At 43.9% G+C, this 19,121-nt stretch overlaps 3 protein-coding genes across 4 annotated transcripts in view; 1 reads left to right on the plus strand and 2 right to left on the minus strand.

Moving 5' to 3' along the window:
* The window catches only part of Cdk1 (Cyclin-dependent kinase 1), a 60,466-nt gene extending 56,154 nt beyond the window's left edge, over window positions 1-4,312 (minus strand). Inside the window, exons 1-3 of the mRNA XM_050195240.3 lie at window positions 4,116-4,312; window positions 3,792-3,846; window positions 438-594 (exon numbers count right to left, since the gene is read on the minus strand). Of these exons, the coding sequence (XP_050051197.1) occupies window positions 438-594; window positions 3,792-3,828 (194 nt within the window). The 5' untranslated portion in view covers window positions 3,829-3,846; window positions 4,116-4,312. The remainder of the gene's footprint in view (window positions 1-437; window positions 595-3,791; window positions 3,847-4,115) is intronic.
* A 1,063-nt stretch (window positions 4,313-5,375) lies between these two features.
* Window positions 5,376-6,715, minus strand: LOC126547279 (sentrin-specific protease 8-like). Its single transcript, XM_050195246.3, has 2 exons — window positions 6,523-6,715; window positions 5,376-6,306 (listed from the first exon to the last, which is right to left on the minus strand). Exon 2 carries the CDS (start codon window positions 6,292-6,294, stop codon window positions 5,644-5,646), a length of 651 nt encoding a protein of 216 aa, XP_050051203.1. The 5' UTR covers window positions 6,295-6,306; window positions 6,523-6,715; the 3' UTR covers window positions 5,376-5,643.
* Window positions 6,716-6,851: 136 nt separating this feature from the next.
* LOC126547258 (palmitoyltransferase ZDHHC6-like) overlaps window positions 6,852-19,121 on the plus strand; it is a 66,122-nt gene continuing 53,852 nt past the window's right edge. For both annotated transcript variants that reach the window (XR_007602679.3, XM_050195220.3), the window contains exons 1-2: window positions 6,852-7,389; window positions 8,040-8,131. Coding sequence is in view for 1 of the 2 variants with exons in the window: in XM_050195220.3 (XP_050051177.1) it covers window positions 7,126-7,389; window positions 8,040-8,131 (356 nt within the window). In the remaining variant the exon portion in view is untranslated. The remainder of the gene's footprint in view (window positions 7,390-8,039; window positions 8,132-19,121) is intronic.

Below are 19,121 nucleotides of genomic sequence, written 5' to 3' on the forward strand. Positions count from 1 at the left end.
GAATTTAATTTGAGCTCTCCTGTAATGTGGATTGCCGATCGACTCCAGTCCATTGGTTCGGGTTCAATGCTCGCCTCACTGTCAGGGTGGCACTGGTATGTTGCTTGCACAGTGGCCACCATGTGGGCGAGTGCATTTCCCCAGATGCCAGTGTGACCTGGTAAGCAAATCAGTTTGACTGCGCCGAGGTCCTTGTTTTTATGTATCAGCTTGGCAGCCGCCATGCAGATCTTACCGGTTCGGTAATTTCTACACGCCTGCATGGAGTCCACCAGGATGTGGGCTCCCTCACTAGTACATACTATTCCCAGTGTGGCAAAAGTTGAACAGTTCATAACAGAGGCCACTAATGATGAAAGTGTCAATAAAGACTATCAGATTTGTTCAACAGTAATGCAGTAATAATGAACACCCACAAAAATAACAATAAAGGTTACCTAACAATGTGCTTGTGTCTCAGTTCCTTGAGCAGTGCGATTTCTCGTATGGCTGTAGATGGAACCCCTTCATCTTCACTCTCAAGGCGAATCTTCTTCAGTGCCACGATCTTCCCATCACGCTTGTCCTTTCCCTTGTACACAATCCCATATGTACCTGCAGACATGTCACAACTGTAAGTGTGCAGTAAACAATAAGAAAGGTGGCTGGTATAGCAGGAGCCCTTTGAAAGTAGGAGTGTGCAAATAGTGATTTTAAGACCAAATCGAATAGTGCCTGAACTGAATTGAATAGTTTTCGAATAATGAACAGCCATTATCCCTATTATTATAAAACGGTGTTCGACCAAACACAATTACTACTTTGATGTGGACTGCTTAAATACCATTCCAGAAACCTCACAGCGCTTGTCTTGCCCAAGAAAAGACTGTTTATGAGAAAATTGCGTCTGAAGGGTTCGCACACCTTTAGGGTAATTCAAATTCGCCGCTCCGAGCGGGGAATGCTGGCGTTGCATAAGCCATCACTGCCCTTGACTACAGTCGGTGAGTAAAATGACGCCGAACAGATGGCGATACAGTTTTCTGCACAAAGCACAAATGCACGGCCATTGAGAAACCGAGCCAAGACAGCATTGGATTCGCCGCTGCAGCTGCTCATGGTCAAGTGGCGTGGACCGTTCAGGCAACTAGCGACATGACGTGGATGTGGCATTCTATGCTAATTGCAGTTCACGAGAGTTTCGCGAGCCAGCAAAACCAGCGCAGCACTATGTGATAACTACACTACTCAAACGCGGAAGTGCGGGCATCACAGAGCAGAGAGAACGAAACCTTTCGACTGCCCGTAGGTAACTTCAATGAGTTCTTTATTCTAAAAATCAAATGGAACTGGACAATAGCATTTTCCTTAGTCCTATAATGCAATACAAATATCTCTTTACTACAAGTGCTTGAGTACTAGTGATAGAATTACAATGAGGAGCGCCTTCGTCATCAGGCTAGTACTTGAATGTCCCAGGGGAGTCCCTTATCATATTGTGCACTTACCTTGATTTCTCAATTACTAAAGCTCCGTTCTTGATGATATTGAAGCCTTAGACGTCCTCGAGCCCTAACCTGTCACTTTAGCTTGACTTAATATTTGCCTTTAGTGTCCCTTTAAAGTTAGCAACTTTTTGTGATTACGTAGTGTATTGTGAAATGTTTTTAAGAGCACAAATGGACCATTAGGAGCAAACAAGTAGTTTCTTCGCATGCCCAGGACTCTTCAGAGTATGAATGATCGTACAGTATGGCTACCTACGCAACGTAGCCTGCTCCAGTATGCAAGCTCTCATGTTTGATGTCTATACTATGCCTGTGGGGGCGAAAATTTACTGTACTTTTACTCCAATTTGATATTTAATTGGGTACAGTTGACCTTTCAAAATATTTGCATTAACGAAGTGTCTATTCAATTCATTATTTGAAGATTTCAAATATTCGAACACCCATATTTGAAAGCATCATTTTGAAAAAGTTAGCTGTCACAGATTGCTCACACCTTCAGAATCTACAGAGTAAATATCACTTAGAGGCTACATGAGCGAAGAAAAATTTTTTAGTGAACAGAGTGTGGCACAAAAAGAACTGCCATGAATGTGTGCAATATATGACTATTGCTACACATAAAAGCAAATTCCTCTTTGAAGTTGGTATGCTCCTTTAACCCAGGTTACAGACTGCTACCACTGTAATGTTTCCTCAACTCTATTTTTATAATGCTGGACTTCAACAATTCACAGCTCCTCAACATTGCATAATGGACAACACATCCACTTCCAACCCGTGCGAATGCTGACAAATGTGATGACCTCTGTCCACAGGAATACCAAACAAGCCCCAAGACAGTCTGGCAAGGAAATGAACTGTAACTGTTGAAGTAAAAGGCTGCATAAAAGCAGTAAACACGTCCTGAAGGACAGCAGACAATTTCCCCTAGATCCTGCAATGTCTTGTACATTGGGCAAAGAAGTGCAAGGAGTAGCACCGAAGCAACAGAAACATCAAGCTGAATAGCTTTCATAAACACTGTATAATAATTGGAATAACAAGCAAACGCCCCAAAACAATGCGCATGGCTATGATAAATGCTGTGCAGTGGAGGGCTCCAGATTAACTTTTGACCACCTTAAATTTTTTAATATGCAGGCAAGGAACAGCAAACTAGCACTGTTGCTTTCCACCCCATCACAGTGCGACCACCAAGGCTGAGAATTGAACTCGTGAGGACGTGCCCAGCGATTGAAAAGCTATACTTGGATCACATGGAGGCTGGCACTTTTTTCACTACCAGTGAGTGCTAGGGGATCGCCGATAGCCGAATGCATGTCACAATGCATCACAAAAACTCTCATTTTCATGTGATAGAGAAGCAAGCTGTTGAGTAAAAAAATAAACATTGTTTAAATTGTGGATGGGGAAAAAAATTACTATCTTAACCTACAATGATTTAGAGATTGAGCAATCAACAGCAGACTTACATGAGCCAACATAGAGGTGGAATTTTATCCTTCTACCAAATAGGTGCTTCTATGCCAAACTTGGTTACTAAGCATTTGCCTTGTTACTGTGATCGCAAGGTGCATGAAACGGCTTTACAACATTCAATGTGTCGTGCCTCTTTCCTGCTGCTAACAAATGCGTAATAGTAAGCATTTCACGTTATTTAAGCTTCTAGACTCTTAGGAAATCCTGAAAGCAGCACTAATTTCACAACTATCTTGCTACTGCAAGAAATGCTCGAAGTATGAGCATGAGCATACGAAAGCCGTGACGTGCTACTCTAAGCTGCTGCTATAGATACGAGGAAATGTTCGAAATGTGAACATTTTGCTTTTATGGCACGTAAGTTATGCCCTGGTTATGTTGTCAGAGAGGGTCAAGTTTTGTTTCATAATGAGGGAAACACTTAATACCGGTTTTCTTTGGTCCACAAATTTCAACCTTATTAGTAGTTCCGAGTGATATATTACTTCTCTTTTTTTGTTTCGCGAAAGGTTAGCTCACCGTTTGTTCCAGGGGAGTAAAGTGCTTCAAACGGTGCACGCCTGATTGGCTAAAGAGTACACGAAAAAATTGCTGAGGAACATGCATCCTATAAAAATCACACACAGGCTTCGTGTAATGACCTCTTTTTTTTCGAAAAAACATGTTCACATAGAAAAGCAGATGGCTGGAGTGCCAAATTGGCAAAGCAAAACTCAAACTACTCAAAGTCAAGTAAAATAATCAGCTTTCACACCAATGTCTGGCTGAACTAAGTATGCTGCTCTGTATGGTGAGCACAAATAGCAGAAAATGTTTAACTACCTTCACCGATCTTTTCCACCTTGACGTAGTTCTCCATTGTGTGGCGGCGTCTTGGCTGCGGATAACGAACGATGACCGTTAGTCAGTTTGAAATCAAATGTAACAATAAAAGGTAAGGTAAAAAAAGAGCAGACGCGCTCTTCGCAAGGCGACGCACCATTAAAGCACACCTTTCGCGCAGCTTAATGAAAACAATCACATTTTCAGTAAGCCTTTGTAAAACGTGTTCAAGTTCAAACCGGACGTTTACAGCGAAAACGGCACCGCACCATGCAGAAGCTTACAGCCATTCAAATTGCACACACAAATACTATAACTACTCACGTTTAGAAATACTGCCACAGGGATGCGTCCTAACTCGGCAAAAATTGCAAAAGAACTTCCAGCATCGGGACTAACCGACCATGCAAAGCCTCAACCGCCAGTTTTCGAACCGAGCGCCAATTGAGATATTTGATTTCGCGCAGCGGCCAATCGCACGTGAGCCGGGCGAGACTGCTTTGGCTACGTGCTGGTAGTGATACGTGAGCTTGCGAGACTTCGCGAGACACTCGCAGAGAGGGTTCACTGCGCCTGCGCGCGATGCCAGCGCCGCACAACGGATTGAGGCGATTAGTCGACTGTTTTTTAAGACAAAAATGAGAAACTGTTTTCGTCTATGGGAAAAATGGCGTCTGAAAAGCCGGCCCTTACACAGACTGGTTTCGCCACCTGCCGACATCTGCAGAAAGCAGCGTTTCAGGGAGGGTTAGGAGCGGGCAATACGCGGCAGCCATACGGCAGCCCCCCTGAAACGGTACTTTCTGCAGATGACGACAGGTGGCGAAACATGTTTATGCTTGCGCCGTTGCAGCAGCAGCTCGCATCCCCATAAGCGCAGGTTAATTAGCACTTTTTTCTTAGAAACCAAGTAATTAACTGTGCCAAGTGTAACACTAAACGAAGTCGACGCCAAAATACGATCGTTCTGAAAAATTTGAGCAGGAAGAGTGCAGCAGTGCGCGCAAAATCTTTTTTTTTTTTTTTTTTTGAGCGCGCAGCTATAGTTTTTCACTATAACACATATGTAATATAGTGAGGAACTCTATGCGCGCAGCCAAATACTCAGGACCCAGTATAACCATAGAATAAAGAACAACTTTGCTATAACTGTTTCGACTGAGACACTGCCTCCTTTACGCTTGCCGCGTCCCTAGTTTTCCCATTGGAGCGGAGGTTCTTGTAGTTAATCGCGGAGTGACGGCGCTCGCTGCCGACCCTACTTCTTGTTGCAGAGGAAGTGACCGCGCTCTCTCGTCAATGGCTTGACGAGAGAGCGCGGGTGCTGCCTCCGGGACTGCAACCAAATGCTGCAACAGACGCCGCTATAACCTCGGAGACAGGGAAACGTGAATCAAGCACAGAACACCCCTTCAAGCGGAGTCTCCTTACATGTTAGCAACAAACATACAAAACAGCGATAAACACATCCTTATTCTACGTAAACACATGCCTTCCTCCATGGACAAACAAGCTTTGACGAAAGCTAGCGGCACCATACTGTGCTTAATTCTACATTTCGCTGGCCTTGAAGGGAGGTCAAGCTTGTAAATGGATCTTTGCCTTTTTATTATCACCTTAAAATTGCTCGCTTCAAAAGACTCTTATCGAAATAATCGGGTCAAGTGTCATTAAAATTGTACATGTGGCATGTCCGCCGAAAAAGATGTGATTCAGGAACTTAAAGCCTTTACTGAATGCCATTTTGTGTGGCACGGGTTGACACTAATGTTACGTTGACCTTTATTCATTCTGGCTCGACGAAGGCATGCCCTAAAACAAATAAATATCCACACCACTGGAAGCTACCTTATTACGCGCAAGGTTCACTCAGCTTCACGATGAGTTCTTTCAGTGTCTTTCTATTTTGTTGCATCCAACTTGTGAGCAAAGTTCTACGACTACCGTCAGCTTCCGGAAGCACAATATGCTCGGCGCAAACTTGTTGTAGGTTGTACATAACGTAAAGACCGCAGTCGAAAGAATTATGTTGCTGCAGGCAGTCGGACTCGACGACTCGAACTTCCCGTAGCGATAGAAGAGGGGCTAAAGCTCGAGCAATTGACTTAGCGTGGGAGTGGTTGTGTCCTTTGGTCGAGTCATAGTGCTCAAATATCTTTCTGGTTTGATTATAAACGAGAAGGCTCCAGTGACAACCGCCAGGCAGGTCGAACTCTTGACAGTCGTTGACTGGCAACAATATCAACTCTTTTTGTTTCAGTTCCAGCGACTTGAGCACCTGATCAACGTTGAGCGCTGCACCCAGCTTGACAAGTTGTACAACGTCGGGTCCTACGAAGGCGACGGTATCACAGCGCGATGCGTAGAGTTCGTTTTCAAGGTACTGCATCCAGAACCAGATGATGTTGTCGTTCACCCAGTGCGGTTCGTCCAGTAGCTCCATGTCTGACTCGCGGAGAAGCGTGTCATGGTAACTCAGTACTATCCTACCATGAGAAGCCATCGATTCGTTTACCTGAAAGAAAAAAGAGCGCTTTAATCAATACACACGACAAGGTGCTTATATTACTTTGACACGGTAAGCAATAGCGTTGAAAGGCAGCCAACGAGCTTATTCTCAATGCGAGGTAACTAGCCTCGTTCAACGTTGCCTTTTTCTTCTGTTTCTATAAAGGTTGGCAAACATAAAAGTATGTTACCAAATATATGGCAAAGAAAATGACAAACTTACACAAGACAGTCACTCCGGCGGTATGACAGACGACAATGTCACCATCCACGCGCTTTTTATGAGTACCGCTGTCGCACATTAGCGCTGCATTTTTACTGATGGTGAGTTCGTAGGAACAATTGTTTCGATCAGCGTGCCTCAAGTTACACTGCTGCCACAACCTGTGGGGCTTCGGTAGTACTTCACTGCTCGTGCGCGTGGTGCTTGTTTGTTTACTACCAAGACCGATCGCCGCGACAGAAACGGCCAAGGCAGAAAACAACGCAGATCGGCTTCGGGTTTGTCATCCAGACGTCGCCGTAATCGCAATTTTTTGTCGAACCACCTGTCCAACCGTAGAAGAACCCCTTGCAGCGGCTGTGCTATCCGGCGCTTGGGGGAGGCAATTGGTAAAGTTTTCATGCCGAAACGCTAAACAAAATTGGGCTATGCAGGGTGCCGAGCAGACCTGCAAGCACGCCGAAGCCAGTGAAAGGTAATGGACCCAAGGGACACGGCTTGAGCTCCGGCTGCATGTAGCCTTGCGGTCACTGAGCGTCTGTGTTTCTCCACGGCCCGGCTTCGAGTGCTGCATTCAAGCTGGATCCTTCACAAGTCACCGGCATGGAGCCACAGCCGGGTGTGCTGGACATTCTGGCTCAGTTCTGCCACCGGCTGCTGCATTGGGGCCCACTGACGGCGCTTTTCATCATCAAATTCATTTTTCTGACCAGCCTGTACGTGACATCTATGTGGCTCTCGCCTTATGGTTCAACGTTAGGTACCGTCAACCACGCGATATTCATCGGTTGGGTTGGAGTCCTCCTGTACAATTTCTTCATGGCCGTCGCTATGGGACCGGGCTTCGTGCCTCTGAAGTGGAGGCCGGTGAGTAGCGAGCCTGACCTCGGCCCGTTTAGTTTCAGTTGATGCATCGGTGCGCGAAGTCTGGTCCGCGTTTGAGGACTCTTTGCTAAGCGGTGCCACAATCGGCGTATCCCTTGACAAAAGTGCTGTAAATAGTTCGCTGGTGATCACAGGTGCACGTACACAGCCGTAAACCGAAAGGGAGCGGTACGCGAATGTTACGTTCACCTCACGATACTTTACGTTACTATTATACTTTTTTGTGGCCTTTTCATAGAATTTTAAATTTTGCTTTTTGACCTTATTGCATTTCCACTTGTCGAAAAATGTATTGGACAGCGTGCACCGGTAGTCCATAGCCCGGAGGCAACGTTGAGCTATAGCTTCATGTATAATAATACCTTCAGATACCATGTCATTTATTAGGCTCACGTCATTGCAAATAATAAAAGCCATGTCAGCGAAAAATGCATGTAGGTAGGGCACAGTAAGTGCAGGAGGTATGAAGTGGGGATTGGCTAGTTTAGTGGCCAGTGTCGATTTACCTTCCTGTATCTGCCCCACTTGCTGCCTCATATGTGTGCATGGATCTGTTATAATAAACATGCTCTGTGCACCTACACATGGTGTCTGCACAATAAAATGTTCTAGTTTTTCACTTTCACTTGCAGGACCAGCCAGATGACGAGCAGTTCCTGCAATACTGTGCAAACTGTGATGGATTTAAGACACCACGGTCACACCACTGCCGTAAATGTGAAAGGTTGGTATTTTCAGTGCACTAGTTTCACCACTGGGAGTCTTTCGCATTCTATTGGAGAGTGCACCTGCATTTGTTAAGACAAAAAAAAATACAAGTTACTGTCATGTGGTAATTTACAGCATCTATTAAACAAAAATGATTTCATATTCTGCTCATTGCCACCGAGACAATAACTAGTGAGTTGTAATCATTTTTTTTTTTTGCAAGCTGTGGATTGCTGGTATCTGCCCATATGCAGTAGTAGTGAACAGAGCCTAGCATAGATAATAGTTAAAATTCATTACAGATGGGCACACCTGGCAGAGGGAATGCCTGAACCCCAGATGCTTAAGCACTTTGATGCCAGAATTATGACTTGAGTCATGACATGGTCGTTCAACTATTCTCAGTTTATAATTGTAACACCGAGTAAAGGAGCTAATATGGTTATACACACAAGAACTGGCCTCTCGATGCAGCCTTTAAGCCCTTCCCACTGATGGTAACTGCCATTTTAGCATGGCTTGTGTGACATAAGAAAGTGTGGGGCCACCATGGCATCGTGTGGTCCGAAACCATGTGCACACTGTGCAAAGAAGGTGCGTACCCACCATTGTGCGAGTGCCCCAGCAGAAGGCAAACTCGGAAGGCAACGGCTGTATGTATAGGTTTCTGCCATGAAGTATTTGGAGCACAAAATTGAGGAGTGTGAAGCCTTCCACTCCTTTCGTCTCATGTACAGCCTTAAGTTTCAAGGACTCTTTTGGAAACTTGAAGAATGACATAAAACTCTCCATGCTTCGCCCACTCTGGCCCAGTGGTACATCAGTGTCGTCGCTCTTGCATTGTGCCTGCAATTCTTTCACTGGTGCGATAAAAATAGCATAAACCAGGGAATGCTTGCAGAAACTATCTTAGGCTGGCCACTGAGAGTACTCGTGTAAACGAAACTGAATGCATTTACCTTGCAGAATGCACTTCATTTCATCACTTGTCTGTGTTGCCAGACATCTGTACCGTTCAAGTGCGATGTAAAAAAATGTTTAATAAAAGTTTTCTACCTCACTAAATGTGCTCAAAATTTACCAGCTTGCTGTGGAACCCGTACAGTTCAACATGAAATGCATAATTCAAGCTAAAAAATTTGATGTCATGGCTTCTTTAAAGAGACAATAAGGTTCTTTGTGTGTCTTTCAGCTTTTGGTTTGCCAGAGCCTTCAAAGTTCTGAGGGTGCAGTACCAGCATGCTGTTTATGACAACTCTGATGACAAGTTATGACAAGGCTGATGAAATTCTAGGAAAAAAAATTGTTATTCATGGACAGTATATGTCAAATCTACTTTAAAGTTCATTCATGTACAAAGCAGCTATTTAGTTCTGAGGCTGTTATAGCTTCAGCATTTCGTACACTTTGTGTGAGAAAAGTGGCTACACATTCCACTGAAACAGCTTGCAATATTTTGCAATACTCACTTCATACCCAGCTGCATACCTGCCAACTTTAGGATTTTATCGTAAAAGGCCACATTTTTAAAGGTTCTTTATGATAGCCATTATGACACCAATAATTTTACAATCTTCAATTCTAATTTGGGGTAATACCCATTTTAGAAGATGCAGTCACCAACTGATTTTTCAGAGACCGATCTATGGATCTGCATCATTATTCCAGTGTATCTGCAGCACTGCCACTCACCCCATAAAAAAACCTGTATAATGGCAACTAAAATTCCAGCCTCATTGCATGAGTATTTTGTGCATAAATTTTGTGGATATTTTTGTATGTCTGTGGTACAGACCATTCTGTGGACTAGTGCGACTGTTCACAGCATCCCTACAGAACAAAATTCGTGATTTTACTCACAAACAAGCAACATCTCGCATAATAAAACAATTTCAAGTATATTTCAAAAATTTTCATATTTGTTCAGACTCCAACTAGTATATTAGGAATGTTAAGGTTGGCAGTTCTGCAGCAGACATCCTGCAGGAACACAGGGCTAGTACACCTAAGAGGCGTGGGCTCTCCTTGTTTAATGTTGTCCTACTTTAACTAAAGAGGGAGTGAAGTTTACCAGGACGCAGGCTGTGCTATTAATTTTACTGTCAGTACTGAAGTACTCAAGTAAATTTTAACACTGCACAGCAGTTCAAGCAGTATTGTATTAACCCTAACTTCCTGGTATTTTGCTCAATTTCCAACTCCGCATTCATCGTTTTGTGCTTGGTGATAGACTTCTGAACAACATATGCATGCAAACAATGTGACTAGCTGCATGTTGCATCATTGATAATCTGCTTCCTTAATTGGGCAAGACATTTTTCGACAGGGAGAGGAATTGCAACCGCTACTGTAATCTGATTAATGCTAGCATGCAAATTTGCATGCTTTTGCCTTGTAACTAGCCACGGTACATTGTGGTCTAGCCACGGCACATTGTGATTGCCTCACAGTCTTGCCTACCAGACTGCTGCCACAGTACCCATAGCTGTAAGTGGCGTAGTGGAAGTCCAGCATGGCTGATGTTGAGATGGTCACAATGCTGCCGAAACTTCAGAATTTGGAGAAGAGCAGAATTCTTCGTAGTCTAGTCTTTATCAGATAGAATTAATTGTCTAGCTAAGGAAGTAATCTTACTATGACAATTTTTTTAAAATATGAATGCTTCTATTAAACACTAAAATACATGAAATTGTAAAGGCTGCAAGCACAGCCTTTCACATTGCTAGCACGAACATATTAGTGATACCTCCAAAAATAAGACAGATGCAGCACAGGAAACTGTGTAAAATACCTGGAAGCTCAATGGAACTGTGTGCTGTCGTTTGCACAGTAGACAAGTGCATTGATAGCATTTAGCTGAGTGCTGATTGTGTACTGTGAGAACTTGACTCATGTTTCTGCAATAAATCTATCTTATATAAATTTAGAATGGCAAAGAATAAGTACAGCCTAAAATTCTTTGTTTGCAATTTGTCAGAACAGTGCCTGTTATTTCATTATTGCCTCAGTTGCTATCATATTGGCCAGTGAACATGAGCCAGCCAGTGACAAGGTGCAATTACATGAGAAAAGTTTCATGAATCTAAGCTCAGGTTCAGTATTTCATCTAAGTTTTCTCTTAGTTCTTGCGTCATTGCTGTATCCCTTACATTGGCACCTATTGCACGAGGATGAGAATTCCTAATCTTAGTGGCCTTGGTGTCCCTAGCTTTCACAGTCACCCAACATAACACAATTTATTGGGCATCAAAATATGGTGGGGAAATGGAGGGATGTTTCAGGTAGTTATCAAAGTAGATATTGTGCTCCAAGTTATGGGTTGGCAATCTTTTAGTGAAGGATGTAATTTTTTTTAATTTACGGCAAGTTGATAATTATGTTGATATACACGATGGCCACATAATAAAAAGAAAAATAATTATAAAAGCTTCTATTTTTTTGTTTAAATAGAAATAGAAACTATCATAAGACTGCACACCTTGCATGCTGCATCACTTTGATGGAAAGTATCATGGCAAAACTGCAACAAGAGGTGTGCAACGGCACACACTAACAGTCCTACTGGAAGTTGACACATTGTGTGACTGGGTATATAGCTTAGTCCTGAACTGCCATTCACAAGAATTGGGAATGTTCAGAATTCAGCATAAATGGTTCTTTGTGGTAAATGGTGCTTCTGGCAAAAAATAGCATCTCAAATGCTGACAAATTTGATAGGATGTAATCTCCTCCGTGGCAAGGTGCTCTGTACACAGCCTGTTTACGTTATCTTTGATGTCTTCTATTAGCTTAGAATAGAATTGGCAAAACTGGCTTGTTTGGATACTCGTGTAATTGCACCTGCATACTAAAATAGTTGCAAAAGCAGCCATTAATATCTGTCTATGGAACTGCTATATCAAACAGGAAATTAGCCAGTAACAGTTAAAGAGGCATGGCAGGCGTATGTGCTGCTTTTATGCTGTCTTTTGAGCCAAGAACTGTAGAGGGCCTTATTGGCCCCCGTACCACTTTTGAGCTTGTAGGTGAGGGAGCAATTTCTCTCTCGCCTTTGCTACCCTCCCCACAGGTGCTCTCTCCTTGCCACATACTTCTCTGTGAGACGTAGACACAAAATCAGCAGCGAAAGTCACATTGACACTTTTTTCTCGTTCGAAAACACCTTCTGCTTATCAGAACTCCACTGCTTTTTGGATACATGCTGTTGCCATTGCACACGTGATTTCACCTCTACATGAGGTGAAATCACTTTCCACATGACAAGTAAGTGAGATGAGGAGGACGAGAGACGTGTTACTGCATGGCAAAGGCAGGCTAACAGATGGAACGGAACTGATGTCTCCTGTAGATGGACCATTTGGCAGCTTTTATTCAGGTGACGTCAGGTGCGTGCCCTTATTGGCATCAAAATGTGTAAACAAGGTACTGGAGATGACCATGTGATGGATTTTAGAATTATCAGAGGGGGTTTGGTACCCTTTGAAGGGGTCCTGTGAGGAAACATTACTGTGATGAAACTACATTCTTTCTGCTAGGTTTCCACTCCAGTCTTGAGTAAGCTGACAGTGAGGAGAAATCAGGGGCGTAGCCAGGGGGGGGCTTATGGGGCTTCAGCCCCCCCCCCCCGAAATTTTTTCGTGCTGTCCATGCACCGCCGACCAAAGCAACCCCCGGCGCCGAAAATCATTCTGGATTTTGTCTAGAACGTTTTTTTCACGCTCGAAAAGACATTTCACCGCGAAAATTGAGAATTTGGGCTGGATTTCGAGGCAATACCCATGCAGTGGGAGTCACATAACGCAAGCAGCCCCATCCGAGTACAACGTTTCAAGGGCATTTTGATGGTGAACGGGCTCGCCGCGGTATCTACACTCTATCGTGGAATCTACGGAGCCCGTGGATGTCAATTCCGGAGCTTTATGGGTATAAAGTTCTCATAAACTTTTCATGTGAAAGGTGCATTGACATTTCCAAACAGGTGCTTCCGATTTTCAATTGTGGAACTTTATGGGTTTAATGTTCGTATAAATATTTGACGCCAAAGGTGCATTGACTTTTCCAAAGTCTTACATCGGAACATACAAGACAAGCTAAATCAACACACTATCAGAGAAGTTGACAAAGCCTGCAGCGAGGTCTGATGAGACTAAGCGTTGTGGTGGTTCATTCATGCCGTTATGTCACATAAAAAAAATATCAACATTTTTTTTTCACCAGCGCCAAAGCATCCATGTGTAGACACTAAAGCCAGCCAAGGTACCTACGTTATTTATTTATTTTTTCTACTTTGACCTTCATTTGCAAGGACACATTGAGCTTCATTTTTTTTTTTTTTTTTTTCTCGCTATCCTACTCGCGGGCTGCCAGAGCCAGCAAGAGCGCACGCATTTTTCTTGTGTTACCCTGACCACCACGGGGGCGTACTTCGGTGTGGGTTCGGTTTTCTCTGGCCGAGTGCATTTTCTCCTGGCAGAGTTTTGGACGCTTTCTAGCTAGCAGACGAGAAAACGAAACAATGGTCGCTGCCGCCATCACTGTGGAGACTCGACGGATTGCATCGCGTTCGCTTGAATGCAACTTCTCCAGAAAGTCTTGTCTCGCCAGTGTAGGATACCGAGCAGTATGCGCATGGTTCTTGGTAGACCAAAAGTCTCGCATTCTCTTCGATATTCTTTTGGTAGCCACATTATGTACCCAAGGTAGGCATTCGATTGTGAAGGACATACTTTCCTTTGCGTTTTTTTTTTTTTTTCATTTCGGTGTCCCCGCCCCACAAAAGGAAAAAAAAACATTGTTGCGGCGCAGCGAATTGTCGCATGGTGAAAGTTCGATTTGGTCACTTCTTTTGTGGAAAGTAATGGGCCATGGGACGCTTCAGTTGCCCGATACTCTTATTATATCATCAATTATATGGACACTCCAGCGCATTCCTGTCATCGCCATCGCCCTCATGTTTCGTATAAAGTCCAAAGGCGATAACATCGTGACCGCGCTCCGCCTGCTGTATGTGCCAGTGAAAGCGTGGAGAGGGGGGGGGGAATGGCTGAGCCGACGATGGTGGCTCAGTCTTGTGTGCGCAAGGGAGAAAAGTGAGTATCAAGCGCGCCGCCTTCCGTCGCGTGCGATACACCGGGGTGAGTGGATGGAATCAGGGCGAGATCTAGGGTTCTGTGAACCTGTGATTGCACAACATGTTTATTTGCCTTGTTTGACGCATCATATACCGTGACTTTTTCTCAGATACGTAGATTTATTGGAGACTAATACGTATGTTTAAATATCTTGTTGCGAGGCAGTGAGCTTTGTTTCCAGTGGCACGTTTTTCCCCTTTATCAAGCAGTATCTTCGCATTTGTACATTCCATTGTATCTTCGCATTTCTAATGTATGAGGGCGAGTCAAATAAAAGCGAGCCTACCCACCCCGCGCAATAATGGTTCGGTTCATTATCTGCGAGGCATGCGCCTAGCACATACTCTGTACTCGATCCAACATTAAGTATTCGAGCGCCATCACAGCTTCGCCGTGGAGACTGCATCGACTGTGGTTGGGCGTTGTCGTCGTTACCAAAGCCTATGCGTTCCGCATAGGGATGACCGACACCCCAACCTGTGACAACTGCGGCCATGAAGAATCAATTGACCATATTTTGTGCGCCTGCAGTAGTCTACAGAGGGAATGCTTTCGCCACGAACTTGACCAGCTGGACGACCAACAGCTATCGGAAAAAGTATTCTACACCATCGAAGGGACCTAACGTCACAGAAGAAGGCCATGCAAGCGCTATTGCGCTTTTTGCGATCTGCCGGCCCTTGCGAACGTCTTTAACTAGAACGGCTTTTGTGTGTGTGTGTCTCCATGTGCGCGTGTTTTCTTGTTTTTTTTTAGCGTTTTCCTCTCTGTCATCTTTCTAACCCCTATCTCCCGCCCCCAGCATAGGGTAGCAAACTGGAGACTGATATCTGGGTAACCTCCCTGCCTTTCTTCTTTATTCTCTCTCTCTCTCTCATTTACAAAAGTGACACGCAGGTGTGAGGATAAATGTTCTTTAATGCTCTCATACACTGGGTTGAACATGGTTGCGTGACGTAATGGGCGCTCCAGAACTTGAGCAGCGTGGTGCCTAGAGGTTTTTGACAGCTGAAAGTGTTTCCCAAAAAGAAATTAGTCGCCGTATGGCTGCCGTGTACATTGAACATTGCATTTCATTGGCCACTGTGATGCGTTGGAGGAAACAGTTCAAAGAGGGACGTGAAAGTTGCAAAGACGATCTGAAACCGGGCGAAAGCCATCATGCAATCACTCCTAACAAAATGGCAAAGGTTGATGAGCTGATGAGACAAGAACGGAGGATAAGCATCGACGAACTGGCCGACCGTCTGAACATCAGTCACGGTTCGGTTCCCGCCATAATTCATTAACATCTCGGTTATCGGCTCTTGTGTGCGCAATGGATGCCCAAGATGTTGAACCACTGCCAGAAGACGGAGAATTTCGGCGCTGCCTTGACTTATCTGATCTGGTATGACAAGGAGGGCGACGACTTCTTGTCTGCAATTGTGATCGGGGCCGAACTATGGTGCCACTATTACGGGCCTGTAAACACGACGGCAAAGCTTACAGTGGAAACATTCGAATTCACCACGCCCAAAGGAAGCAAAGGCCGTCATTTCCGCCGGAAAGGTGTTGACTTTTCTTTTCGATCGTCAGGGGCCATTACTGATAGAATTTGCTAAACCTTGAGAGGCTATCAATTGTTTCCGATATTGTGAAACGCCGGATCGACTGCGTGTCGCAATCAAGAACAAACTACGTGGAAAATTGTCGAATGGGGTCATCTTATTCCACGACAATACCCGTCCCCACGTCGCTGATGTGGTTAATACAAAACTGTCAAAGTTCAAGCGGGAAACGCTGCAACATCCGCCACGCAGCTCAGACCTGTCGCCTTGCGACTTCCACATTTTGGAGCTAGCGAAAAAACAGCTCAAGGGAACCAGATTCGTGTCGGACGATGACGTGAAAGAGTCAGTTGCAGACTTTTTGAAGCAGCAACCCAAGGAGCTTTATGAGATGGGAATCGCGCGACTCGTTAATCAATGGGACAAATGTATAGATGCTCATGGAGACTACTTTAAAAAAAGTACCCTTTTTGTCATATATTCACATTGGCTCACTTTCATTTGACTCGCCCTCATTTATTTTGCATAACTCCTGCTTTTTATATGTGCTCTCTTTTGCGACTATAATTTCGGTGCAATTACTCACGATACACGACCGGTGACAGCTTCTCCTGCGTAATACATTGGAACAAATGAATGCGTCATTGAGATTTTTCACTGGCCATTGCATATGTACAAGAATCTAAACAAGGATCTTGAATGACAAAGTTTCACAAACATATTTGTCCTCAACTTGTTCATTTCATGGCCTTTACATTTTCCATTTCAGCGGAATGCACTGCTTTGCTGGTTTCGAATCCATGTAGTTCTAAAGATCGTGTGATATTTTCTTTACTTATTCAACCGACAAAAACATGGAAGCGTTGATATCAGTTATGTTGGACACAATTTTTTGCACATATGAGTACATTCTTTTATGAAAAAATACATGTTTTACTTGTGCTGACAGTGCGTAGCGTTCAAGAATTCGTTTGCAGCATATTTGAAAATGGCAATGCAGTTATAATTCATGTATTTGATCCCTAGACAAATTATTTAAGAGGAAGGGTTAGCTCGGGCACAACTCTGACGCGATCTATTCGAATACATGTAAAACGCAGAAACGCTTTTCTGAGATAACCCCTGGATCCCATTTAATGAAATTTGTTGCATTTGAGAGAGGAAGTTGAATCCTAGTGTCTGTTGAAAGCGGAATTTCGATTTAGGGCCTGAACTTTGTTACAAAATTTTGAAAAATTCGAAAGTTCACAAAAAAAAAGAAAAATAGAAGCACGAAGTTTACGCATTATTAGCTCTGCATCAAGAACAGATATCGCGGTTCTGTAACCGGCATCCATTAGACCATTCAAAGCGGACATATTCGATAAGTCAATTTGTATCTTACGTGAATTGGTTACGTTATGTACAAGGGTTCTGCAAAAGCCGTATTTCCATAATACTTATTTTTCCTTTTTTAGATTCATGTGTAACATATTTTGTCCGCTGTATACGCCAAATTTGGTGTGGTAGTCGTGGAGAAAAACGAATTCTCCTTCTACATGTATTTACATAGGAGCATCCGACCTAAAGTTTCCTCTTAAGGATGAGGCCGAACTGCAACGTGAGCCCCCCCCCGAACGAAATTTCTGGCTACGCCACTGGGAGAAATATATGAGCAAAACATTAAGCATCTAGAGCTCAGTTGTACAGCACTTCATGTGTCATTGATGTTTCCATTTTTCTTTTTTCAGCTAAACAGAAGCAATACCATACTTTAGTTTTCCATTTAGTGCAAAACTAGTTAAAGTTTTCATTGCATGAGTTGTCTTATTTTAGGCAGTTGCTCCCATCTTATGCTAATTCTAGTTAGGCTAGTTTTCTTTGCAATAGTTGCATGTTCCACTTTTGTGGAGACTTAAAGTACATTTTGCATTGCATTCCTTTGTGTCAAAACTATCATGTAAGCTGGTTTTAAGCTAAAATAATACTGTGCCTATTATCATCACAAAATGCACATCTGAAAGAGCTTACATATATTAGTGCAGTGTACCTTATTTAAATGTATTGTTGAAGGAAATATAGCCAGTGATTTTGCTTGTTTCACTGTAGCTTTGCCACACTTCAACTTCTATAGCCCCCCCCCCCCCCCTTTTTTTTTTAAATCTGATTACTGTACAAAAAAAGCTGCTGATGCTTTGGTGTAGCCTGTGCATAACAAGTTTCAGTTGTTACTCATTAGATTCTTTGCATGCTTACAGCTGCAAACACTAGACAAAGCCAGTCATGTTAGTGGTGACCTAAGCCATTTTTGCTCTCTAATAGGACCTTTCTTTTTTTAATTATAAGTAGCTTAAATAAATAGCGGGGTTTCACCTCCCCAAAATACACAGAGTTATGAGGGACACTGTAATGGAGGGGTGTACACGGAGTTGGTTCGGATGCAGTACAACAGCGTTACTTCTTCCGAAGTCCATGGATCATAGATGCTGTGTGTGGAGCCTGATAGATCGCCCTAAAGTGATTGCGGATTACATTCTTAGAGTTCTGAAAAGTCTTTGGCGCTCTTACTTTTGGGACACATTTCAGTGCCCGGTGTGCAAGAGCGTCAGCTTTTTCATTTCCTTCAATTCCTACATGGGATGGGATCCACTGAAATTTTACGGTAAATCCCTTGCTCATTAGAACTTTGATCAGTGCCAGAGATTGCTTTGTAAACTTGTCTCAAGGTAAGCCACGGTGTAATCGTTGTAACAATGATTTTGAGTCCGTCAGCACCACGACGTCATGTGCGGAATAAGAGCGTAGTTTTCGCAAGACCGCGGTAATGGTGGCACTTTCTGCTGTTGTGGACGACACTACGCAATCCAGGCGGCCAGACCAGGACACATCAAGGGAGGGTTTGGTTATCCAAGACTGGACGATGCGCTTCCCTGTTCTGTGCCTTCTGTGGTGAGATCGCCGACATTGAACATTTCGTTTGGATATGCCTGCAGTTGACACAGAAAGGAAAGCGATGGTCGACAGCCTGCCATAGAATGGTATTCCGCATAGGGCCTTTGAAGATGTCGTTTTCCCCGGAGGGCCTGCGGCAATCGGGAAGAGGGCGCAACGACTGCTGATTGCCTTCATTCGAGACACAGGGCTCTTCGACACCTGGTAATACACACTTTGACACTCATAGGAGGCTCAGGTGGAACAATTGCCACCTATGTATGCCAGGCTAACCCCGCCTGCTGCAACACCACCACCACCACCACCACCACCACCACCACCACCCACCGCTGTAATGGAGGGCTCTAAGTTAATTTTGAACTGCCTGTTCTCAAATATGCACCTAAATCTAATA

Source organism: Dermacentor andersoni, chromosome 1 (genome assembly GCF_023375885.2).
Source record: "Dermacentor andersoni chromosome 1, qqDerAnde1_hic_scaffold, whole genome shotgun sequence".
Classification (NCBI taxonomy): domain Eukaryota; kingdom Metazoa; phylum Arthropoda; class Arachnida; order Ixodida; family Ixodidae; genus Dermacentor; species Dermacentor andersoni.

Coding starts and splice junctions, on each gene's coding strand:
- LOC126547279 (XM_050195246.3), bottom strand. CDS start 6,294: ATGGCTTCTCATGGTAGGATAGTACTGAGTTACCATGACACGCTTCTC.